This window comes from Parambassis ranga, chromosome 6 (genome assembly GCF_900634625.1).
Source record: "Parambassis ranga chromosome 6, fParRan2.1, whole genome shotgun sequence".
Classification (NCBI taxonomy): Eukaryota; Metazoa; Chordata; class Actinopteri; family Ambassidae; genus Parambassis; species Parambassis ranga.
Window position 1 is genome coordinate 8,855,483 of NC_041027.1, and position 26,714 is coordinate 8,882,196.

General features: G+C 42.2%; 1 protein-coding gene across 2 annotated transcripts in view; it reads left to right on the top strand.

Annotated features, from left to right (window-relative positions):
* wwox (WW domain containing oxidoreductase) overlaps positions 1 to 26,714 on the top strand; it is a 114,265-nt gene that overhangs the window by 28,148 nt on the left and 59,403 nt on the right. For both annotated transcript variants that reach the window (XM_028407845.1, XM_028407846.1), the window contains exons 6-8: positions 4,124 to 4,212; positions 8,352 to 8,537; positions 11,065 to 11,329. In XM_028407845.1, the coding sequence (XP_028263646.1) occupies positions 4,124 to 4,212; positions 8,352 to 8,537; positions 11,065 to 11,329 (540 nt within the window). The remainder of the gene's footprint in view (positions 1 to 4,123; positions 4,213 to 8,351; positions 8,538 to 11,064; positions 11,330 to 26,714) is intronic.

Below are 26,714 nucleotides of genomic sequence, written 5' to 3' on the forward strand. Positions count from 1 at the left end.
AAAACCTGTAGATTATCCAGCTTTCATTAGGGGGAAAAACCCAGTCCGTGTCAGAGAAAGAAGAAATCAATTTAATACAGACTTAACTGGAGGAAATTGCATATTCTGCCTGTATGTGCTGAACAGGCACTTTCTCTTCCTCACCAGAGACCTGCCTCCCTATTAATTGCAGTGTGTGTGCACATCAGCGATGGGGTGGATGTGTATGTACGCGTGCATTTGTTTGTTTGTGTGTGTTTGTGCTTGTAATGCACGGGATGTGTGTATTCATTTGTGTGTTAGGTGCTTGTATGCATGTTACCTGAGTGTGCACATGGTCTCTTTGTCTGTGTGTGGAGGTCAGCTCTCAGACCTGTGGTAGGGCACACAGCCAGATGTGGCTGTTTCTTTATTTGTGGCGTGCATGTGCATTGACTGCACGTGGGGTGCGTCCATATTTCTTTGTTGGTGTACGCTGCGTGCATAAGCACAAGCGCATGTGACTTAGCCAGGTGGAGAGGAGATTGGTTGGTATTTATGAACAAACGTCATAATTGTGACAGGATGATATACGACCTGCCCACTCCACAGTCTCACCCCCTCCTGCCTTTTCTCTTTTTCTTTTTGCTAAAAATATATATCTGTGATATGAGTCTTAAAAGCTGATGACCAATTTAGAGTGGTGTGTTGCGGACAAGGTCATAGAGATCTGAGTTTCTCGGTGTTCCTCCCTCCGAGGCCTGTTCTAATCTACAGAGCAAGAAGAGGGGCTCAAAGTCATTTCTCTAATTGCTTTTATAAGGTGCCCTTTTCACATGGTATCTTCCCTGCTCATTCACTTTCATCGCCATTACAACACCTTTCCTCCACACCTGCTGTTAAGATACGTGTATGTATGGTTGCTGCCACTTTATATTGATATTAGGAATCTCATATTTGTAGGAAATAGGACATTTTTTGCTGTCCCCTGCTCACTTTTTCTTTCGCAATACTTCTCCATGTCTGAGATGTTAACCAGGGTCTGCAGGGTAAGTGTTCGGTCTATACAAGGGTTACTTTTGATTTCTTGAGTGTAGCCCCTGCTTTGGCGATGTCTATAAGGGGTTATAGAGGTGGTGAGCAGCACAAGGTGAGAGAAGATGGAAACAGGGGTTAAAGTATGAGAGTGAAGGCTGAGAAGGATAAGGGGAGTGTGGGGGATGAGATTGAGCCTAGTGCATTAAGACAGTGTATTATTTGGCGGTTCCACTTGCTTGCGTCCATTAGGGGTGGCTGCTGCGCTATTAAAGGGGTCAGCGAAGTGTGTGTACCTGTGTACATGTGTGTGCGTATGCCTACATGTGTGTGTTTAAAGAGTTAGTAGAGTGGTCCAGTATCTTATTGAACAGGATGGGGCTCCCCTGCTCTAATACTTCTTCATTTTATTGGATTGGATGGCCCCAGTTATAATTGTATTAGTGCGCCCCCCCCTCTCTCCATCCTCCACTCTTTTTCCATCATTCTCCACAGCAGTGACCACATGTCATTCACTACTACACATGCAAGACTCCAGGAGAGCCCTGGGCATGGCCAACTTCCTCCCCTCACGCAGGCAAAGGTTAACTGTTTCTCTGCATCCTTGCATTTGGTTCCCCCCTTCCTTCTTTCCTTCCTTCTGGTGAAAGTCATAGAGGTCATTGTCATGTTACAGACAGCTCTTGTGTTGATGGCTGAAAGTGTGTATGGAAGTTGAGAGGTTTTAGCAGGAGGCTTTAGCATTAGATGCAAGTGTCATCTCAGTGGTGACCTTGTGGATTTCTGTTCTTAACATGCATTTTTTTTGCGGATGTGCAGTGCGAAGGACCCACAGTTTGCTGGAGTTTTTTGTTTGTTTTTCAGCTGTAAAGCTTATTTACACGTGTTTTGTTGCCAATTAGCTTTTTTTTTTTGTTAGATAAAACGATAGGTTGTGTGTAGCTGGGGGTGGTAAGCTCTGTCACCCCAAGCCGAGCTCTGTAGTGTTGCATACTCAGCGATTGCTCCAGAGTTAACCAGAGAGGCTTCGCTGCCTCTCACTTTTCCTTCGCCCTTGAAGAGACCAGGAGTTGTCAGGGTCCTCATAAAAACCCTGAACAATTGCGTTTGTGCGTTCTCCCTGTCTTTTTCTACCTTTTTTTTCTTCTTCTCCTTCCAAAACCTGGCCATCTGTCTAATTGTTCACCTCCATCGCTTTAATGCTTTTTACATGCTTTTTCCCCCTCTTTCCAGGCAATAAACTTTATTTTCTTCGCAAGACTTCAATCTGCAGGGGGAGGGTAGGCGGGCGGGCAAGCAGGCTGCTCACCTTCTCCCTGCTGGATTTGCTCCAGTGGCCCCCCTTCAACCCCCCTCTATCCTCCCTCTGGTCTCCCATTACTCCATCTCTCCTTCCCTTTTCCTCCATGTCTCCAGAGAAGGGGATACGTGTTCGTCAAGCTGACACCTGCTCTCATCTTCTCTGCTGGTCATACACCCATAGAGAGGTATCCTGTTGAGGGGGCCTTATAGTGACCTGTTAATTATCAAATTGCTGCTTACTCTGACCTTGTTTGGAGGAAAAGCCTAGTTTTTCTCACAGTGAAGTGAAAATCCCAATACGTTTTTGAAAAAGTTTTCTCATTTTATTACACATTCCCCATACACATACACATTCCCCAACACATACGTGATGACCTTTTTTTCTTCTTTGTACATGTACTGTGAGAGTTTCAGTGTGTAAATGCATATTGCACATACAAGTCATTAAATAAGACAGTTGTCTCCTCTCACCTGTGATTACTGCTGTGTGCAGATCATATAAGCAGGTACCTTATAATCATATCTATAATAGCCATAATCAGCCCTTTAATGCTCTGTAATAGCATCCATATAATGGTATAGAGTGGCATCAAGAGAATAATTCAGGCATAGATAATGGTGTGATGGCGTGGTTTTACCCTTGAGTCACAACATTGAATTTGTTGTGTGCGTGTGTGGGTGTGCGCGTGCCTGTGTATGAATGTATAAATACACCCTGGGGCAGTTAAGGTGTCTGTAAAATGCCTGAAGAATCACAATTCCATCAGAAGGTGCTCTTAACCCTTTCTTGTTGTCTTTGTGTTCACTGCTCCATGGACCATGCTTGCTGTAAGTGTCATATACACTTACCTCTGTGGAGACACACAGAGGAAAGAAATTCCCAGATGACGCTTATAGACAGGAGATCAGTGTAGTGGCAGCAGTGACAGTGGTGGCGGATGGAGAGCTGAACGTTCTTCCGGGTTGTAACGTGAACTGACAATGTTCCTCGGGGATGGTGGGCAGGACAAAGGAGAGTGAAATACCTGGTGCTGCTGAACCCAGAGAGCAGAGCCAAGGGATGCTCCATCTCAGTTCATGCTGCACCCACTTGTGCTAACATCTGCTAAGGTCCCACGTGTGCGCCAATGTTATAGGTAGATTGACTTTATCCTGTCTATCGAGGGCCTATGCTGATAACAATGAAGAGAGAGGTGAGCGAGAGGCGAGAAAGACAAAACAGAAATGCAAGGAGAGACTCTCTGGACAAACATGGCTGTATGCTGTTATTAAAGAGATTCGCTCCTTTAGGCCTGCCTGCGTCTCTGCTGAGGCCCTTTGCCCTGCAGCAGAATGCTACAGTGGGATGGAGAGAATGATGAATATTTAGCCTGTCTTGTGCAGTGTGTAAATGCAGCTATGCATTCACTTCTTAAGTCATTTATCTTTCTCTGCTGTTCTCCTATCCTCACCCTGTCTCCTAACATATGGTGTGAGATGAGCCACACATGCACACGCAAGCACACACAGAACATGCAGTCACAACCTATGGAGTTCTGTCTTTGAACATGACTTTAAATAGGACCAGCATTACTTTTTCTTGTATTTATAATAGCCAGGTTAGGAAGAAAGAAAAAAACTTGTCACAAAGTGAAATAAACTCAGCAGCTGCTGGGACCATTCTTCCAGGATGGGCAGTAGATGTACGATATAGGGGGTTAACCTGAATTGTTGGATTCTTAGCAACAATTCAATCATTTCACTCTATGTGGGGACATTAATACCACTATATAAATAATGGTTATTGCTAAATATTAAAAGTATACTTTTGTGTTTTTTGTCTCAACAGCACAAAGCAAGAATAGAAGCCATGATGTGCAACCTGGCATCTCTCCGCAGTGTGAGAGAGTTTGCTGAGTCTTTCAAGGCCAAGAAATTGTAAGTATAAACCCTGAAATCTTTTTTATTCTGGCTTTCCTTTATATTTTTAATCTGATATTTTGACACATGTAGGAAGAGCATAATCTCAAGAGATCAGTTCTAATTTGTGCTCTAGATAATGTGTGACTTAAACTGAGTTTAGTCTGGTTTAGCCCTATAAAAAGGTTGAGATAATGTCGAGAAAAGGATAAACCAGGAATAAAGCAAAGGGTATTGTATATAAAATAATAATAAGAAAACCGTATCTTTATTTAGGGCCAATCACTGTATGTATTTATTCTTCATCATTATTGTGCCACGCTTAAAGGACATCTTAAATGTTACTGATGGACACCATCTGGTGAAGGCCCCAGGAGGAAGAGAATGTATTTGTGTCAATTTGCTTGACATTGGTCAAACACTGATTTTGTGGTGGTCAGCTTTTATGGCATGTGTCTTACTTTCCCATGGTCGGTCGTACAGTTGCTATTTTAGGGTCATGAATTCTGTCATCCATACTGCTCATCCACTGCAGGTCTCCAGGCAGGAGAGTGTGTGTTTGTGTGTGGCGGGTTGTTGGTGTCAAGGGAGCCCCTTGGGGAGAGGCAGGGCAGTCATCGCCCGTAGCAGCCCTGGGGCAGGGTATGGCCATCCAGGACACGTGTCTTGGGTCACAGCCAAACCTCACGGTGGCTTCCCTCACTCTGTGTCCTGCAGTTCCCTGTCTTCACATACATCTCTGCCACCTACACTAAAGTACCTTTAACTCTACTGTCCCTGGAACTTTTCTCCTTGCTTTGTCCTTTTTGCATATCTCTGTTTTACAAATTGTTTATCTGCCTCAGTTTCTCTTTCTTTCTCCTTTCTCATGTTGTCTCTCAGTCTCTCTCTGTCTGTGTCGCGCTCTCTCTACCTCACTATTTTGGCAAGGTTGTATTTCTTCATTAGCCGTGCTGTTGGGGGGGAGTGGGGGACTCCCAGGGGACGTCAGAGTACATTAATTCTCATCAGAAGCCGAACAGAGCAGAGTGGAGGCTGGGAGCTCTGAGCTGTGAATGGCACTGGGCAGCTGTCTGAGTCTACCACCACTCTATTACTGCACGTATGTCTTCAGGCATAACACACACAGGAGCAGCAAACATAACACACACATATATGTGCATACATGCACAGACACACACTGCTCTGTGTGCAGATGCATACACACAGGTTGGTAAACACACAGAGACAATCGGACACACACACACATACACACATGCACAATAATGCTCCTGCAGCGTGTCATTGACAGGTGAAATGTAATCAGAGTCTTTTTCTTTTCCTTCTCTCGTTTCTCACTCCCTTGCTTTTAAGTGCTTTAGTCAGTGGCTTTCACGCTGCTTTGTGTTCCATTGACCCCGATTCTGCTTTAATTGCCTGTCCTTTGAAATGAAATTACCTGGATATTGATATTGTTGAATGCAGTGCAATTTCATTGGGATGTAATTGATGGAGGACAGTGCTGACAGAAGGCCCTAATACAATTTCTACTGAATGGCCTGTAATTAACACATGCAATTTGTTTTCAACTGTGATTTTTTTCTGTTTGCTTCATTTATCCTGTTTTAATTTCAAGCACATTACGTGTCACAGTTGTAGTGTTTATAGCTGTGGTTGAGTCACATAGGGCATATGGGGAAAGAGAGGGGGAACTGAACAGGAATTTCTTTCTTGACAGCAATTGTGCACATTAGGTGTGCATCTTAAGCTCAGGGCAATCTTCCTCCCTACCTATTACATAGGTACATACTTAGATACATACTTAGTAGGAGTCTGTAGTGTCAGCAATGGACAATGTGAGCCTGTTGTTTAACCATATTGGTGTTGTCACTTAATTTTGATACCAGCATTTACCTTAAAACCTGGCGCGATGGATTGTTGTGGGATTGTGTGATCTCATAATTGTTGTGAGTCCAATTGCTTTGAAAGATGGAAGGAGTCCACCACAATCCCTGGTGTATTATTTATCCAACTTTGATGCAGTCTTTATCGCCCAGCAGTATCCTGCAATATGATGCCAAGGCTGACTGAGCGTCTGTACAGTATTTGATGGGTTGTTAGTGTGTGTGTTGCATTCACATGTATTCACTTCTTGAGTGTAAGATTAAATATAGGTCACGGTGTGTGTTGCTCACATACAGTATAATATGTGTGTGCTGCCAATGCCAGTGTCTATGTTACGAATAAAGTGTAGTGTTAACGACCAGCAGTGCAAGCCCAGCACACACAGGCAATCTCTTTCTACTGGCCCACATTATCATGGAGGTCAGGGGTCATACCCAGGGGGGTTATTTAAAGTAAATATATAAACTGATGTCTCCCTGTTTGGTAGTTAACACCCTCGTTTGACCAGCGCCAAGATTGCACAGTGCTCACAGTGTTGTGTGAGGTCTTAATGTGGACTGAGGGAGTGTGGTATGCAGCAATAGGCCTATTAAAGACATTCATTAGACCTGCGCTTATGAGAGAGGGACTAACTGGTGGGCAGTGGAATTAACAGGCCTTTTACATTACAAGCACACTCACCAGAGGCCTATCTCAGCTGTGTGGTGAAAATACTGGACTTCCACTGGACAGAGAAAAGTTGGTTATGTAAGTTTTTGATCCAGATGTGTAGCATAGTTTGAGTGACAGAGTTTTTTTTCTCTCCTGTCATCAGAGGTTAAGGTCACAACCTTTAAATGCTAAGTAGACCTGACATTAGGATTAGTTAAAACAACAGCTAAACTGAAAGCATGATAAGGTCAGGAGTTCACACCAGTGATGTTTTTGTGAAGCCCCTTGTCAGTACTTTGGGGACAGAGCCAAGAGTTTTGCTTCATGTTGCACAATGTTACTGTACTTCACACTCTATTAGACAGGAAAACACTGGGCCAAAAACAACAAATGTGTTTTGCTGTGTTTTAATCTGAAAGTAATTTCTGGGCAAAAATTGATTTCACAGCAGCTTTTTCTTCTGTCTTGTTTTATCAGGTTTAAGTGTAGGTCACAGAGGTCGTTTATTTACAGATGTGTTTTTCTTCCAAACCATTAAGTTAGACTTCCTTACCTTGTTGTAATTTTGGGTGAAAATCTAAATATCTCGCTGCTAGTCTGTGCTCTGTTGATAATCTGCTGAGGTTGGCACTCTTTAAGTTGACTTGTGCCTAGGTTTGTGCTCTTTAATGAACCTTGTGTGTTCAGAGGCCTGAAGGTGATCGTACAGTACACTACTATGTAATAGCATGGGATGGCTCATTATAGCAAGGCATAACAATTCACACATTAATTTTCCAGCATCCAGTTTTTAATTAATCCAGTAGGCAGTCTTAAACACAGGGTACACAAATTGCCTTCGGCCTCATAATTAATTCTAATGGAAGAAATTAAAAATTGGTGGGGTGTGTTTGGATTGTTCGGCTGTGTTACTGTGGTTTTGAGCTCGCTGGAGCGACGCTGTCACCGACAAGGATCTCTCACTGCCCTGACCAATCCAGGAATCTCCTTTCTCTGCCATGCGAGTAGGGCGTGTTACTTGCCCACACAAGAATGGAAAAGCTTTGCATGTGTGTGTGTACCAGCACATGCTTTTTAACTGGCCATTAAATGAAGTCAGTTGCTTTTTATATCAGGATCTGTGTGTATTTGTGTGTACATTTCCTTTGATCCTCTGCTCAGCCTTTCCAAGTCAATGTGTTGGTGGGTTTGGTTACTTGGAGTAGTTACACAGAGCCTGTGTATCAACACCCATTACTTCCAGCACCCTTGTGTGTTGAAACGTTTTGAGATTGCTTTTCAATGTGCTGTTGCTCTTGGATTGCAGCCAGCTGTATTCAGTATCTACAGTACCTGTGTGGCCATGGGGAGTTGCACTGGAAACCTCTGTATCATATCAGCATTACTGATGCTCTGTCTCCACAGACCTCTAATGTCTACCACACTTTGGAATATGACACCCTGTTTCCTTTCCCTGCTTTCACTTTTCAATATTCCATTCTTATTTCTTCCCTCTCTCTCTCACTATCAATTTTTCAGCCTAGCATGGCATGAATCCACTTTTGTCTTTGCAACAGCAAATCCTTTCCTTTTTGTCTTCACAATGACTTAAATAGGTCTTTTTTCTGCCTTTCTCCTCTCAGGCCCCTGCATATGCTGGTCTGTAATGCAGCAGTCTGCACTCAGCCCTGGAGCTTGACAGAAGATGGCCTGGAGTCGACCTTCCAGATCTGCCATCTAGGTCACTTCCTGCTAGTGCAGTGCCTACAGGACGTGCTGCGCCGTTCAGCCCCTGCCCGTGTAGTGGTGGTGTCCTCTGAGTCCCACAGGTAAAGACAGTAAACCAGGCAGCATGACTAGTTTTGTATAGGTGCATCTGTTGTCTCAAGACTAGGTTTTACTGCAGATAAGAAAATTAAGCTTTTTTAGTTTGTAATAAGCATGTGTTTTTGAGAACCGAAACTGAAATGAAAACTTTCTGTATAATCACTCGTATAGTTAATCTGCATATGCTTATAAATATAGCCCAATAACTAATCTCCTAACTTAGGCCATGAACTTGTCAGTTATCTTTATTTGCATATATTGGAGCAGGAGAGACATTCCTAAGGTGTCCTAGGTGACCTTCTGATGGAGCTATACAATAATCATAAGCATCTACTTAATCAAAAACTAAGCTTGATCTCTTTTGTTTTCTAAACTGTGGCCAGATTCTGCTACAATGGAAAACAAAACTTTTCCTCAATGACTTTGAGCACCGCTCTATTGTATTAAAGTAAAATACTGTTAGTTGAAGCTGTAGTCTTCCAAAACTTCTTCGTCTTCAGCCCATCAGCTCCAGTCATGCTTTTATAGGCACAACACAAGTGTTCACTACAAATTGACAGATAAGACTTAATGTGTATTGCTAAACATGACAGCCTCACTCACTGAAACTCATTTCCTTCCACATGCTGTCACTATAAATTAAACGTATCATGAGCATGATGGATGGAGCTATCAGCCAAAATTTACTTTGATCAAGTATCTGCTCTTTCTGTCTGACCCCCTGACTCAGCCTATTTTCCCCTTCTTTCCTTTTGTTAAACACTCCATAGACTTGTGTTTCTCCTTACATACAGTAGACAGGCATGATGTCTGATCTGTGAGCCCAAGCCCTGAGCCATGTGTTTCAGAGTCAGTCACTGTCTGTGTGCAACATTGATCCTGGCTTTAGTCAGTCAGACGACCAAGCAGTGATTGATTTGATCTCGGCAGAATGACCTGAGACAAGGGGAGCATACGCAGAGTTATTCTTGCAGATCAAACAGCAGCACTATTACAGTGGGTCCTGGTGTGAGTTATGTTATACAGAGTGCCATGCATGAGAGGGCCGAAGCAGTGAGCAGAGGGGATGGCTTGACACTCAGATTCACTCGGGGTCACACTTTTATTGCCAGCTGTTGGAAAAAAAGAGGAAGAGAGTGTATGAAAAGGCCTATTGAAAGATTGCATGTCATGACGGAGTTATTGACAGCTTTTGAGTGATGGAAGACTTGCCTTTGCAGTAAGAACACTGGGTTCAGACAAGTTTTGGTGGTGTAAAAACTCAGGGTTTTATACTGCCTAGAAGGCCTTAAATGACCATGTTGTCACCTTACTCTTTGCCCTGCAGCTTCCTCTCTCCTGCTTTGCCACTGCTATACATAGTCACCTTTCCTTTTCTCCTCGATGGCTTCAAACCCTTCAAAGAGGGCTAAAGCAGGACCACAGAGAGTCAGTTACAAACTACCACAGACCAGAGGGAGGGTTAGGAGGAGTGAAAATAGACAATATCTCATATTGCATCTTCCATTCTGTCCACCTCATTCCAGACCTATATTACATCTACTGAAGTCCCTCCCTTTTTTGTTTGTGTTATTTTCAGTTTCCGCAGATTTCCCGTTTATTCACTTAGCCTCCCCTCACAAGCCCTGTGTGACCCCTGACCTGACAGCATATTGTATTTCCTAAGCCCCTTGTCCTGTGGTAAAACCTTGACCTATAAGGGACAGGAATTGGAAAGATGGATACACCAGTAATGACTGGGCACTTTATCAGTTTCCACCACAGGGGCTTACTGTGGAATTGAACCTGGTGGAATTGACAACACTGGTCTACTTTGCCCTAACACTGCATCAGATCTGGTCAAACAAGGGGGAGATAATGTCCTTAATAAAATTACCTCTAATAGATCCAAGCTGCTGGTCTGTGGCTTCAAGTTTATGGACACAGTATGTGTTTTTTTAATCAGAATCTGTAAACTTCTGTATATTATGAAAAAAAGTAAAACATTTAATACGCAGGCAATTGATTTATCAACCCCTACTTGCTAAAGTAGTTACGAAGTTGAAGCACATGAAATGAAAAGCCTGCAGATGTTGTAATTTAGCCAAGCAAGGATGTTGCGGAAGGCGACAGTAAACAAGAGGCAGCGAGCTTGTAAAATCACAACAAGGAAACCAGGTGACATTTTGATTGGTTGTTTTCTAATGACTGGATTAATATGTAGGATCTGTTCCGCTGGTTTGGAGCCTATCTCCCTCCTCTCACATACACACAAACATACACACAGTGTAGTTTCGTGTATTGTGCTCTTATTGTGTGACTGCACAGTAACACAACGAGTAGTGTAATGTTTAAGGGACCTTGTCAAACATCTGGAGTTTAACAGCTCTGTCGCAGGCAATTAAAGAACATCATGTCACGTCTTTGATTTGTATGCAGCCAGCACCACACATCTGCCTGTAGAAAGCATACACATGGGCTGACACAAACACACACACACAAATGCACATGCACACAGTCTAACTTCTTTTAATGTGATATATGTTTCAGGTTCACAGACCTGTTAGACTCATGTGGAAAGGTGGACTTGGCTCTGCTGTCTCCCTCAAAAAATGACTACTGGTCCATGCTGGCATACAACAGAGCCAAACTCTGTAACATCCTCTTCAGCAACGAGCTTCATCGACGCCTATCGCCTCACGGTGTCACCTCCAACGCAGTGCATCCTGGGAACATGATGTACACCTCCATTCACCGGAGCTGGTGGTTGATGACCTTTCTGTTTACACTGGCCAGACCTTTCACCAAGTCTATGGTAAGGGAGAAACATTTTTACTACAGTACAGTTAGTTTGATAACTATTTTATTTGAGTACCTGTGCCACTATATGTTTCAAATGGAAAGCAATTCTGTGAATTTACCACACTCTACTGCTGTCCTGTTTTTTTTGAGTCGGATATAGCTTTTTCTGAGCTTACGTGTTTGTTTTGGCACGTTCCTGGGAGAAAGGACAGGAAAAGGATGGAGAGGGGCTGATCTGCTGAGGGCTCTGGGAGAGAGTCTGGGTTTCAGAGATAGAGAGATATTCTGTGCTGTGTTTTCCTCTTCCTCCTGTCATTGTTTGTTTAACTCTGACGAACTGTTCTTTCTATCTTCTCACTAGGGTAGGTGATATTCCAGATTCAGTGTTCTGCGACTCTTAAATTACAGTAAATTCACTGCTCAATTCAAGTCTCGTGATTCAAGTGCTGTCAAATATGTTTTTACCATAAGCCTGTGTCCATCAGGAGAACCTATTACCAGATATTTTCTGATGCAATATCTCCTGGTATAAGTACTATTAACAGATTGGGCACAGATAATGTATGTAACAAAGACATTATGTCCTCACAGGCTCACAGGTGAGAGACATAAAAAGAGGATCCCAGGTGCTATGCCAGTGGGACCTGTTGTTTTTATGTTTTTACAAGTTTAATTTTGAAGAAACTGTAAAACTAAATCCCCTCAGAGAACTGGCACACTGACATGATTGTGTTTGGAGTTAATGTTCCCCTGTACCCCTGTGAACTGCGTTTTTGGGTCAACAGCTCCTGGTAGGGTCATACTTTGGTGAGGAAGGAGCTGAAGGTACAGCTGCATTTTGTACAAGGAGCATAGGGTTTCATCTTCCTCTTTTCAGGAGTCACCCATAAAGACCGTTCACCAACAGCACTGTAGAGTGTTCAGCACTATTGTAATCAAATGGTGAAAAGCAGAATGACAGGAAATGTATGGTGTTTTGAGCTATAAAGTTGAGTAGCTGCTACCAGATCTACAGAGAAACTCTGTAGCTATGTTGTTTTATCACAGTAATGTAATATACCGGTTTTGCAATTTTTTGAGAGAGGTGATAAAGCTTCTGGAATCATGCAGTTGCTGTTCTGTACTTTTGCCACGAGAAGGGATCTCTTGGTTTATAGCTGTTGGGCCTAAAGTGCAGTAAATGCCCAGTGTGGCTTTCAGAACATCGGGATACTTTCATGCAGTATTTGATGCTGTCGGCGGCATCTGGATAAATCACAAGACGACTGCTAAACAGATAGTAATAACCTCTCTAGCACAGGTCAGAGTACCAATTGTGTATGAGGATGTGAGTGCATGTTAGTGTACAATAAAGTACTACATAATCTGTATGAATGTGTGGAGGAGTGTTCATAGCACATGTGTGTGATTATGAGGTGCTGTAAGGTGCCTGAGGTTAATGTCCTCACTCGCTTTGGATATGAACGATAAAATCCAGCACTGTGATTTATCTCGGCCTATACGGTGGCCTGTGCTCTCTAAGACTTTTCAATGGATAGCAGCACTTTACCCTTTAGGCTCCATAGCCCCTAATATCTGCTTTAGTTTGACTATTACATCTTTCCATTAGCTATTATTCATACTTTATGAATTTAGTGTTTGCACTGGAGTGAAAATGTGATGTGTTGAAAGGCAGCATGGTGAAATTTTAGTGAAGCGTTGTTCTGATCCATCATGTCTGACAGACGAGAGGCCTCAGGCTGTCATTTGTCTCTCTGCCTTTTGACATGAGAGATGGGAAGAAGTGCTCCTCAGCACCTTTCACAAAATGCCAAGCAGAACATTTCCACAGTTTGAATATTTCTGTCCTCTTGTTCTACTTCTTGCCACTTCCATTCTTTAAATCTGGTCTTTGTCTTTGTCAACTGTAGCTGGCCAAAAATGTGTTAAACATCCGTTTAAATCACATGATGATGCGTGTGGGAGGGGTGCTAACATTTCGGTTGTGGGCATGGCGATGCAGTCGAGTGGTTTTTCCTCTGAAGTGGGACAATGGCTTTTCTACATGTCGTTAATTAAACGTTGTGGAGATGTTAGTAAATATTAAAGGACAAAGGTAGAGCTAGTAATTAAATTTGGGTGTGCTGACACAGCGATTAGCTAAAACTCATGTCTGATAAAGGCCACACACAGACACACAGCCTTACGCACAGACACACACAGATACACAGGCACACCCTTAAGCTGAGCATTTGCTCTTATTTAAATCTGGGCTTGATAAGGCCCCTGAAAGTGTATCCTCTTTAAAATCCCACTCCTCACTCCTTCTGCCCCCACATTAAGGGCTTAATAAAACAGTGATATTATTTCAGTTATTGGTTGCAGGGATATGAAGATGCTATCGCTTTAATTGCTTGCGTACGCTTGCGGGATCCATGGAGATTGTTCTGGGATGCAAACATAAGCAGAATGTCGACTCCAAAAAACAATCACAAAGCCCCCGTGTGTGTTCTTGCGCAAATAACCAGCCTCTCATTTAAAACACAGGTTTGATTTATAGGAGCACAGGTGGAGTGATATACAGTTTATCTACACAAATAGACCCACATAGACACACGCACACATGATTTTACAATACGGAGACAGCTGAAACACCTGGAGCTACATGTGGCTCTAAATCTTTTAATTTGATTGTTGTAACAAAGACAATGAAATGTCATGTCAGGCCATACGCTCTGTAGTTGGTCATCTAATCATGTTCATGCTTTCCTCCCTCATTAATTGTGTGTCATGCTGTCTGATTTGATCAGATTTTTGCTCTTGTTCCTTTGATAATGTGTTTGCTGTTTGATTACCTGTATATGTGTATGTACATTTTGCATTCTTTGTGTTGTGCATTCTACTTAAGAGACAGAAACTTCTCTATTAGCAGAGAGTGCAGCCCACTCTGCTATTGATGTAGAGAGCTGATTCCATTTTGCTGAGTTGAGAAAGGCATCTATAAAGAGCCATGCCATTTTAATCAGCCAAACTATCTCTCACTAACATCATGTTCCCCTCCCTGTGCCTTGATCTACTTATCAGAGATTGTGCAACCAGGCCTGTAACTCCTGTTTCTTTAATTCAGCGTGTTTAGAGTGGGAGTTTTCCCTGTGTCCTTTGGTGTGATTATCAGCATTGAATGATCTGGCCTGAAGTAGTGTCTGTGAGGAACAGAGAGAGCAAGTGCAAAGGGAGAGAAAAAAAAATCTGTTATCACAGTTCTGTGATTTAGTTGCAGTAATATAATGCTGAAAATTTGATTGACACAAATCTTGATTTATTTGATATAGCATTGTGAGATTATTGGGCCTTTCCTCTGCATATGTTGTTGTAGATGGTAGACTTTGAACCAAAACTCCGATGACACTTTTAAACAGCACATAATGAATTTCAGTGACTATTGCAGTTATTTGTTGAGCTGTAACCTTTGTGAAGTTGTCCCTGTCTTGTCATGCTCGATCGCTGACCCTGTGACATTTTGTTGACTGACGGATTGCTCCCTCAAGATCAGTGTACCCTCAGGCTCCGAGCAGCTGGGCTCAGCCTATACTCATCAAATCCATACCTTAACTATAGGCACAGACAGTGCTGGGCTGAATAGAGAGATCAGTGTGGGCAGTGACTCCAGTACCTCATCATCCACTATAATGGATGGAGAAAGGGGAGGGGGTGTTGTGGGCAAAGGCCTAAAAGGCTTTGCTGGTCCAATCAGACACTTCAGTTCCCCCAGGGGCTGGTTTCATCAGTGCTCTCGCCTAGTCCCATGCTTCTTAGTGTTTTAGCGTGATTATTTTACCCAGGATCCTGCCTCAGGCACCCAGCCACCTTTTTACATATGCACAGGCTGAACTTTTGACCAGGCACCAGCAGACAGGGCTGCTTTAGAGGAACAGTGGTGCAGGCAGGAGATGTGGGACTGCCTGTACCTCCTCTGCTGAGTCTTGCCTACTGTGACCAGTAGCTCAGTCTTTTACCTCAGGGGTTACCCCCAGAGACAGATCCTGCAAGAGAGACATAGGCATTACCATATAACAGACGCACAGTGGAATAGGTGCTGTATGTGAGCACAGCAGCCGCTGTTAGTTCGGTATTAGTTTCTCTCCTGCAGATAGACATAAGGTCAGATCTCTTATCTGGTGTAGTCCACAGACACTGTAACTTTGCTGTACACCTGTGCAGCCTGTGTGTGTATGTGTGTGTGCTGCTCAACCATGTGGAAAGAAAGAGGAGCAGCGGTCCCAGTTTCCCCATCAGCCTCACCTCTCCTCGGCAGGTTTAGATGAGCTGCCAGGCTGTTGTAATAGAGTCCTCTTGGATGATTAGGAGCTACACAGGAGGGGGTCAGCTCCGGTCTGGCTGGAAACACTGTGTAGGTTTCTTTTCAGTAGTGAAGATAGAATATTACACTTTATGCCAATTGGTATGAGGTTCAAACACTCAGAGTGAACCTCTCTGATGATTCACACATTCCCTTTAGAGACCATGTTTTAGTTCACTTCTAAAGAACTAGATACAATCAATGTGAAATACCTGCCAGACATTTCCTGCTGTGCTACTGCACTATGTATGGACGAGACAGAGATACAGAGAGAGAGAGAGAGAGAGAGAGAGAGAGAGAGACATACACATAGGGGGAGATAGATGTGTTGGTTTGGGGATGGATAAAAGTATACAATCCCATTTGGCTGTATTGACATGTGTGTTCCTGCCCAATCCTGTTACTGGGATTATTGTCCATGGAGATACCATTTCATTAAAGAAAACACACACACTCAGACACACACCCTAACACACACACACAGTGGGTGAACAGAGATGGCCTGAGGCCTGGTTATGTGGTCCATTGCACAGGGAAACTGTGTAAATGGTTTATTGTGGATGAGTTGATGTGATGGAAAGCGTGTCTGGATCAATAAAGAACCAATCAAATGCTGACAGTCTGCTACTGTATGCAGTCAGTCATTCACCCCTCGTGCCTGTGTATGGTTATACAACATGAGTGTCAAGGAGGCATGAACAAATATCCCTGTTGAAAACAGAAGTCGAAAAAGAGAGAAAGTCATTTTGTCAACTATCAAACTTTTAAAAAATGTAATGTTATTTTTATATATACATTTGAGTGCACATTAGGTTTGCTTGTACCTCTTTATAAGATGTCAGATTTTAGATTTGTTTGTGGAGAAACATCACTTTAAGCTTCAACCACATTCTTTCTGCTCCTCCAGCTTCCAGACACCTCAGGGAGGCCATTAGGATGTCTCCCCCAGCCGGACTTGTCTGAGTCTGGGCTGAGTCTGAGTTGGGGCTGGGTTAAATTACCCCAGAGCCACAGGTCAGATCCAGCTAGACTCTCATTGCCAAGGGACTCTCTCTCTCTAATAGAAGGGATCAGAACAGGCCAAAGAGCCAGAAACTGACCTGGCCAGAGAGACATCCTTACTCACTTACCCTCTACACATCCACTTTGGCTCCTTCACCCTCTGTCTCTCTTCCCCGTAGAGCTTCACAACTTTCCTCCAGTAAACCCCAGAAAGGAGAGATCTAACCTATCAACCCTTTCCCTCTGGTACTGCTTTCTTGATACTGACCCTTACAACTTGACACACAAATACACACACACACACACACACCACCCCCTCCCCTCATTGTTGTGACACAGAGCTGATGGACTATTTTTCAAATTGATTTCAAAAATGTACATAAGCAGCCGATCCCCTAGCCCAGATTACCTATTGATTTTTAATATGAAAAGCTCATTATATAAGCAGGAACTGCAACACAAAAAGCTAGCCAACCTTTGCATAAATCCTTTAATTGAATTTCCAGAGCCCGTGGTTCTACATTTTTTAATTAAATCCATTTCTTTTTTTAAGGGTTGCTGTGTAATTTGCATGCTGTGAAGTGGGTGCTGTCCCAGATAAAGTGCCATTGATCCTTATTAAGGCTCACCTCTGGGCTCGCTGAAAACCAACCGCAGAAATTAAATGTGCTCATGGTGCATACACTTATTGCCCGCATGATAGGATTAGAGGCGGAGAGAGAGAGAGAGAGAGAAAAGAGAGAGAGGGGAGGAGAGAGATAGAGAGTGATGGGGTAAGAGGTGGAGGGGAAAAGAGGGGGTATTATTAATAGTTGTTCATATTAATGTAATATTTCACCTGTCCTCCTGTGGGATGAGACTATGACGAGGTTGTTTATAAATACAGCTTGGTTCTGGTATTATTTGGGGTACTCCTTAGTCGGTGGTCTGCCAGGGTGCTTGTGATTTCAGATTTGTAGCTTGCATTTAAATCTGAATAATAAATAAAGTGGCTCTCCGTGATAAACCAGTTTTGCTGAAAAAAAAACCAAACACATTTTCAATATATTTTTAATGAGGACAAGTGCTCTTGATAATATGAACATGTGTAAATGAAGCCAATGATCATATCTCACATTCATGCTGGTGAGGTCATAGTTATTAGGAGGTCATGATCTGCAATCCATCTAAGTAGAAGGCGTTTAACTACCTATTTAGGGATTAAATGATGCTCAATTTTCTTGTCCTTACCCTACTTAACATCAGGCAACATAGAATGTGTGTGTGTATGAAGGTGAGGGTGTGTGACAGCGATTTCTATCCTGCATTTGTTCTATGTGAGTGCTGGTAACAGGCTTCCTCGTTTTTTGTCTTTCTGCACGGCTGTATGCAGACGGTAGAGTAAATCAATAGGGATTAACCTGTGACCTCAGCCACATACTTATAACCCAGTCCTCGCTGCTCACACATCTCTCATCAGTTTCACTTAAACACTCCACCTCACTCAATAAGGCGCCACACGCTAATTCATTTTAAAGATGGAGGTTCTACTATCACAAACCTCTCTTTTACCTATAACCATACACAAACACAAACTCTCACACACACACAAACAAACAAATGAAACTTATTGAAATGATTTATTGATTAAAAAAGTTGTTTTCATATTTTGAAAGGGGGGAAAAACACAGAATTTAAGTTTTTGCTCAAAGTTTAACCACAGACTACAGAGGGGGTTACAGCAAAATTAAGAATTGTTATGATTATGAATGTCTTCTATAATGAGATTAAAATTAAAATAATGCTTTTTCAATAAGAAAACATTTTAAATTTGCACGTAAAAGATGCCGTATGTTCAAACACACCTGCACAATTGAAAAATATGATTGCAATATTTTGATACGTGCACAGCTTAATGTCGTGGACACACTGAACATTACTCTTTACTCACACTCATGCTTTACACTTTATTATAGTGCAGATGCAATAATTTCCTTTTAAGCCTAATTATTGTGCACCCATAGTTAAAAAAAAACAGGATTTTCTAGAAGGAGGACTGGGGTCAGAAAGACTTCGGTCTGTTAAACCTTCTTGGGGAAGCCTGGCTTTGTCTTGTGTACAAACACGCATACTTTCACACTCGTCTTTTCTCTGTCTTCCTCTTGATATATTGACATCGACTGGCTGATTGGCTTGATGTCTCTCTATCTTTTGTGTACATGTGCATGTGAAAATGTGTGTGTCTTTGTGGCATGCAAGAGTGTGTGTGTGCTGAGCAGTGCACGGTGCAGTGTCAGCAGTATGTGCTGCAAGTATTGACCCAGGCCTGTCCTCTGCTCTGACTGGCTCTTGTCCCTAACTTGTCATCTCCCTTTCTCTCTCTCTCTTTCTCTCTCTCTTTCCCTCTTCCTTATCCTCCCCTGTTATACATAGTAGATCTCCTCATGGTCGATCTTTTGTGAATTAATTAGTGTAAAGTTTCACTAATTCTGATATAGCTTTGCTGTTTTAAGGTATTTTATATATTTGCTTACACAGTTATTCTGCTTTAATGCTTTGCATTAAAACATTCATCTGATACGGGTTAGAGATATTTGTACAAACTAGGCCCACCAATGCTTTTAACCCACAAACAGGTTCACATAATGCTCATCGCTGAGTATTGCAGAAGGTCAGTAACACACAGGAAACGTAGCCTTTTCTCCTACACACCTAAATACGAACTTCATCTGATTGTGTAAACAGCTTTTTTTTTTTTTTTTTGCAATCACATCTAATTATTCATATCTTGTTCCCCTTGTCTCTGTCTTATAGTGCACATCTCTCTCTTACAGTAGCTACTCACTGAGGTGTGCCAAGGTGCTGGCCAGAAACAAACTGCTTTGATTTCCCTCATTTCATATCATAATCCAATCAATCAGACTAATACAGCTTGGTTCCTTTTTTGTCCTCCCCTAACCAACCAACCATACATATTTACACATACACACACACACACACACACACGTACCGAGCGTGTCCTAAATGCTTGTGGAGCAGGTCGTTCCAGTGGTGGGGACCCCCCCCCTGGGGGTTAGACCACTCTATGTGTTATTGATTGCAGCGCTGTTGCATGTTGTGCTCAATCATGTGTTCCATGCGTCTGGCGTTGTCCTCTCCCACCTGGCCTATTAGATTAGGCTAATGCATTCAACCATTGATTAGTCATTACACTCAGACCTGATCAGCCAATCGCCTACCTGGTTTGACTCTACTTGACCTGTGAACCCTAGCACTTGTGTCATCTCACCAGCTCGAACATGTTAAACACACACATGCCGCTCAGAGCTCCATCTGATGTGTATCATGTTGGGGTTATGGGAGGTACAGTTCAGCTGGGTTCAGTACCTGTATGATATTCAATACTGATAGCATTTCCTAATCACATGCAACAGAGCGCTATAGATTGTAGGTATAGTGCTGCTGTGCCTGCCATCGATCTCAAAACTTACTGTGAATGAGCTTGTTGTTGAATGCCTTCTTACAGAAGTTAGAGTGCGATGCGTGAAATTTAGAATACACAAGTCAAATGTGGCTTCTTGGTACTGATTTTGGCACAGCTCTGCTTCTCCTCTCTTCTATTCTATTATTAATTGTGCCCATTTATCACTGCACAATAAAGCCAGTTTAACCGCAGTAATCAATTGTATTTAACTAATTTGTATAGTATTAGTATTATAAATACTAGTAGGTTTTCTTTTACATTTTTATATGTATTATTACTTTGCAGTTGTTGATACTTTTGCTTTTCTGCTGCTGTAACATTGCAAACTTCCCCACTGGAGGACTAATTGTCTTAGTTTATCAAATGAATATTTGTATTTTACAATATTTTTTTCAAGGTAGTACTTGGGTTCAGTAGCTATTTGGGTCTAGATGATTAACAGGTACAAAAGTGGTCCAGTAGTTTTCTGACATGCTGTTATAGCTCTGCTTTAGGGACAGAATTTTTCTTCTTTTATATGGTTCCTTTATTAAGAGCATCATACCAAAAAAAAACATATTACCTCCTGATTTCAGAGGGAGACTTACATATTCCATAATGTTGTTATCTACTTATAGCATTCTTGCTCAACTTTGGGCTGACTCATTTATGTCCATTCAGACCCAAGAAACATGGGAAAACTGAGTGTTTTCTTTAAATACTCCCTCTACCACTGGTTCCATGTCCATGTTTGAATAAAAAAGACTTTTAAATTTCTAGACTTTTACCTTGACAGTTCTCCCCCAATCTCATCCTCCATATTTGCTGTTTTTCTTCTTTCCTCTTCTGTACTGTATTGAGTCAGGATCTGAGGAATAGCTGTTTTACGGACAGTCCTATTGATGTGTATGTTGTGTGTGTGTGTCTGTGTTTGTGCACAAAATGGGAAGCACCAAGCAGAGTGATTGTGGATAGATGTCCTTATTGGATATGAGCTGGCTACTCCGTGGCTCTGCATTAAATTTGTATTGAATAGGAAATTAATGAATGGATAATTTTATTGACGTTTCTGGTATTGAACATATAAACAAAATGTTCTTTTGAAGCATTGTGTGAGTGTTGCTCCCCCAGAGGGAGGGAGTGGTCCCAGTTGTGCTTAAGAAAAAATAAGTCCATGTTAAGTCCATAGTGTATTGGAAAAAAAAGCGAATGGATCGATGGGAACTTGGTGCTTGAGACACACTTTAATTGTATCATTTTCTTTTAAATTTCTGTCCTCCCATATCTATCTCAACACAGCAGTGACAGATCTGATATGTATTGCAGACATTGTCATAAAGACAGATTTGAATTTATTGAACACTTTCAAAAAGGGATTTGTTCAGCTTTTATTAGTAAACCCATATGGAGCCAAGTGGATGTAGTCATAGTGTAGAGTGTTTGACAAAGGGACTGTTTTTTGTGATTTCTGTAACTTTTTTGTAGGTGCTCTGATGCCTGTTTTGAATCAATACAGTACTGCCGCTGCTTGGAAGTCCTCAGAATCAAACATGTACAACTTTCTCAAAGTGGAGATAGACTGTTTCTTTTACTGTGAGATGGATGGGAACAGATCAAAGAGATGAAAGATGGCGAGTGGAGGAAACTTGTTTAATTAAAATGAAGCGATGAAGGGGGGTAGAGGGATGTTCTTTGATGCGTGTTCTGGATGCACCGTATACGTTATGCAGTTATTACACACGATTTTTGTTTAAGAGGTTCCAGCAGAGGGTGGGACAGTAGGAGGTGTTGCAGACACAGGGAAGGAAAGAAGGAAGAGGGTGAGTTTGATGAAGTTTCTGATTATCCAACCTCCTCTGGCACAGGGAAGAATTACTGAATGCCATTTGGGTCAGTGCTCTTTATGGAACTACACTTATGAAATACATCCCTCCCCCTCTCTTTCCTTCTTTCTTTCCGGCTCTCCCTCTTTGTAACTCTCCCTTCCTCCCTCCCTCTCCTCTAATTGGAGATGCAATAAAGGTGTGTGGGGTCAGTGGTTCTTCAAGGTGAGGCCGCATGTGTGTCTCTGGTGTTCTCCTCTAGACTCACACCTTCTACAGAGTAGTTCTTCCAATCTCACCTTTTCTGCCACGCTCACAGAAATCACAGACCTAAAACCATCTACTGCACCTCAAATACTGCTCTCCTAATCTGTGATAACTTTCTTTCAGAATATATGGGTCTATCAGTCAGTAGCTCAATGCTTGGTGCCCTGCCCTCCTCTCTCTTGACTCTTCTGCGTGTCCTTGTGCCAGCCTGTTAAGCCAGAGGGCACGCTGTGGGTGAATCAGAGGCAGAAGTCTGCCAACACATCCAGCGGGAGAGGCCCTGCTGAGGGTGCCAAGGCCTCGAGAGAGTGGGGGGAAAAAGGAAGGATGTGAAGAGGCACAGGGGTTGATTTGAAGTGTGATGAGGGAAATGAATGAACATGACGAAAACAACACAAAACAAGTGTGAGATGTAAATGTTGGAGAGAATACAAAGTACATGTTGCAAAAAGGGACTAAGAGAATGGCCTTTTCTTGTCAGTGATTCTGTTTTTTTTTCATGACAAAACCATTAGTTTCCAGTGAGGTAAAGGCTCTTTGTGTTAGGGGTCCACTAACCCAGTACCATTTTGGGCCAGTAGGGGTCATTGTAGTTCAACTGACTGAGCGGAGAAATCTGATCAGTGTATGTTGCAGCTGCGGGATGGACAGCGGCGGTTCATTTGCAGTCACAGAGCTGAATGTATGGAATTATACTATGCATTTTTACTGTATATTTTAACTCTGTTTATACTTTGTTTAAATAATTGTATAATGCATTCAAATGCTGGGAGCGTCTGTAGAACCTTATGGGCCATTTAGGTAGGCTTGCAACACAGTGAGCCATTCTCAAAAGTAATGTGACATATGGCAAAGTGGCTCTTCTGACATAAATCTTCCAGTTTACTGTTGAATGCAAAGTTAGGAGATAAAGTTGGAATTTGCACTTACAGTAAAAAGAAGACATCATCTTTTGCTTCACCTGCCAGTGGAACCTAATCGATTTAGCACTTGAGGCGGTAATTTAACGTCCAAAATGATATAGTGTTTTTTAAGTATTTTGTAAAAGGGCACGATACATAAATGAGTGGGAAGATTTTTAAGTTGCATAAATTCTGTGTTTGTTGAATCTCATCTCATTTAAATCTCCTTCTCTCCACCCTTAATTTTGTATACAAATTAAGCATGCCACCACCGCCACTGACCCCCAGTAGATGAATATTAGATGAAGCAGCAGCCAATATGTGAATAGCTGAGTTCAGGACAGCAACGATTTTAATGGCAGCAAGCAGCCATTAACAGTATATCTGAAAATAGACAGAGTATTTTCCATAGATCATTAATGACGGGAAATCTATCCCTCTTTGCCTTCCTCCATCCTTCAATATATATCTCTTTTATCCACTCTTTATGTTTTCTCTGCCTTCACAGTATTTCACCAATGTCATTTTGTATTTGTGTAGCGCATGCTTCAGCTTCATCTCACTGCTGGTGGAGACAGAGGCCTGGTGGAGCTTCTTATTAAAATGCACCAGATATTTGAATACAGCCCACTAATGTCTGTTTAGTATATAATCCACGTCCCCTCCTCCCATATTCCTTGTTATTCTAGTTTAGTGCTGTAATCAAGCAGGGCTTGCCAATAAAGTTTATTGTACGGAGCTAAGTGTCAATATCACACACACACCCAGGGCAGAGAGGTCCCTTTAATTAGAAAAGGAGGAGAGACGAGGCTGCGTATGTATGTGTGTGTGTGTGTGTGTGTGTCCATGAATATATATATACACCTATATATGTGTTTATGTATGTTTGGATTCTTTGTTGATTTTATCCATCATTGCCTGTGAATGTCAGTCAGTTTTAACAGTACGCCCGTTCTTTATGAAAGTGTCTGTGTGTATGAATAAAAAATGTGATGCTGGAAAAAAAAAAAGTTAAATGTGACACAACATCAAAAATTTCACTGCTTTTATGAGCAAATCAATTCTGGCTTTACATGACTGTCGGGCCTGGATGTTTTGAATCTATGTTGACGCTGAACAAACAATAATCCCTGCTATATGAAGTATTGATTAGACCTAGTCCCCCTCTGTGTGGCTTTATTAAAGGTACAATTGTAAAGGTCTTTATGATGATGGTATAACCTGACGGTGAGAAAACTACCACCTGCAGGTGTTTTTACAGATGATCCACATCCACAAGGTATTTATCAACCGCTTCTTTAGTCTCCTACACAATTTTACAATGAAAAATGTTGACACACAGCCTGCATGTAATTCAGAGTAATATTATTAATTCTTTGAGCGGAAGCCAGTTTTAATTTTTCTCACCGGCTCTATCTTTTTCCTTCTCCACTCCTTTTCCTATTAGGCCACTTACAAACAGCCTGGTTAATATGTAGAATCACATTACTGATATGAATTCTTTGATAAACGACAATTTGAGCAAGGGCAAAATTGAAAACACCTCCCACTCTTAAACACAGAGTCCCGCGGTGGTGAGGGGTGGGCTCGCAGCTTCAATCAAAGAGTAAAACACAAAACCATTTCCCATTACAATGCAAAGAGATTAAAGACAGATTAAATGTACTGTATGGGAGCCGGGGCCTATGCCAACCACCGATAGCTGTGTAGTTTGACAGGGAGAGCAGAAGATGAGGAGATGATGAGACGGGAGGGGAAAAAAAGGAAGAAAGAAGAGAAGGAGAGGAGAGGAGAGGGGAGGAGAGGAGAAGAAAGAAGGGAGGTGAGGGGTAAATGCACGATGCGCTGAGGAGGGAGAGCAGATGGAGGAGTAATTTGCGTGGGATGTGGTAGATGGGGGAAACATGGCTGTGTGTCAGTGCTGAGCGATGCCTCCCGTTCTGAAAGAAATCAATTTAGGGCGGGACGGGGACGCTGTGCATACAATAATTGAATATTACTGCTTACTATCTCCTTCACATGCAACGGCTCTGCTCTGCACCGTGAACTGTGTGGAGAAGTGAATGAAGCGCCGGAGCGAGAGATGGGAGTTAGGGCAAAAATACTGAGAAGGTTCAAGTGCTGTACAGATAATAAGTTGATACTCCAAATAATCTCTTCAAGTTAGAACATGATTGAGTGGAGGAACTGCATCAGTGTGCACCCCTATCATCATGCCCATCAGATGTAGTGACTGCTCACCCCCTGTGTGTCTGTCTGTCTGTGTACCTCTGACCTATCAGATCTGTCAATTCTGTCTGGGCAACATGGCATGATCAATAATCACAACTGTTAATCAATGAGCTTTTAAATAAGCATCGACCTTCCTTACAAGGTTAGCCTCGTTTATTGGTTTACATTAGACTAACTAACACAATCAACTGGTCATGAGAACAGAAAGATCAAAGGAAAAGTTGTACAGCGGCTCGCACTGTGTAGGAAATGAGGCCAGTTTAGACATCATAGGTGTTCTTATTTTATAAATAATATACAAAAAACAAGTTCATACAAGTCTGCCATAGAGTGTTCTGGTCTGTAGTCATTTGCTGCACCAGATTGGATTCTTTTTACCGTTTAGACTGTTGTGAATGTTAAAACCGTTTAGAAATTACATCTCCACCTGTGATTAAAAGGCAAGAAAGTTTTTTTATTACTGCAGCTCACAATTAGTTCTGAATTGATTAAATCTAAGTTAATTCAATCTTTAATTTGTGCCTTATTTCCACAGTTCCTCTGTACAAACGCTCATTAATTCTTTGAAACGATATGAGACTGTTCTGTTATACTATCATTTAATCATCTCGGGACATAATAATCATCCATATATCACAACAGATGATCGGGAAGCATTTAATTAGGATAATTAGTCATTAATCTACCAAAAGAGCATTTTTTGGGGAAGGTGCCTCGCAGATTGTTTGCACAGTTTGTGTGAATGTGAAAGGGTGTGTGTAAGCCCATGTGTGCACACACGTGTGTTTTGTCTGTGTGTGTTTGTGTGGTTGCATGCATGCAGCCTGGTCTCAGTAATATTCGTCACTGTCTGATTTACTGTAGTGAGGTTACCATCGTAGGCTGGGATCCACTGCATTTATCTCCATTTCTTAATGGTATTTCAACAGCTCCTACACCATCGGCTGTTTCTCATTTTAATGACTGGAGAAATGACTCCCGTGTGTGCGTGTGTGTGTGTGTTTATGCATGCACGTGTACTTTTTTTTTTTTAATATTCCTTCACTAGAAGAGAGAGTTAGGGCTCAGTCACCTGGGCTACTGTTTGTACAGACAAAACATGGACAATATTTTTCGTTAGAGTGGGAGTTCTGATTGATGCTGTAGCGACTGGTGGCTATTGAAGTGACTGTGTTACACTGGTTGACGTGATTGAAATTGGGTTTCTCTTCTATCCTGCTCGCACAGATGACCCCTCCTCCTCAAACACAGCGATGGTTCCTATAAGATCTGACAATTACAAGAGGGGCTTTTAATCAATCTGGAATGCAGCTCGGAGGGCCAAGTGATGGCAGAGGAGGAAGAAAAGGAGTGATTACTCCCTCTCAATCTTTCTCTCTTGTTGTCTCTCT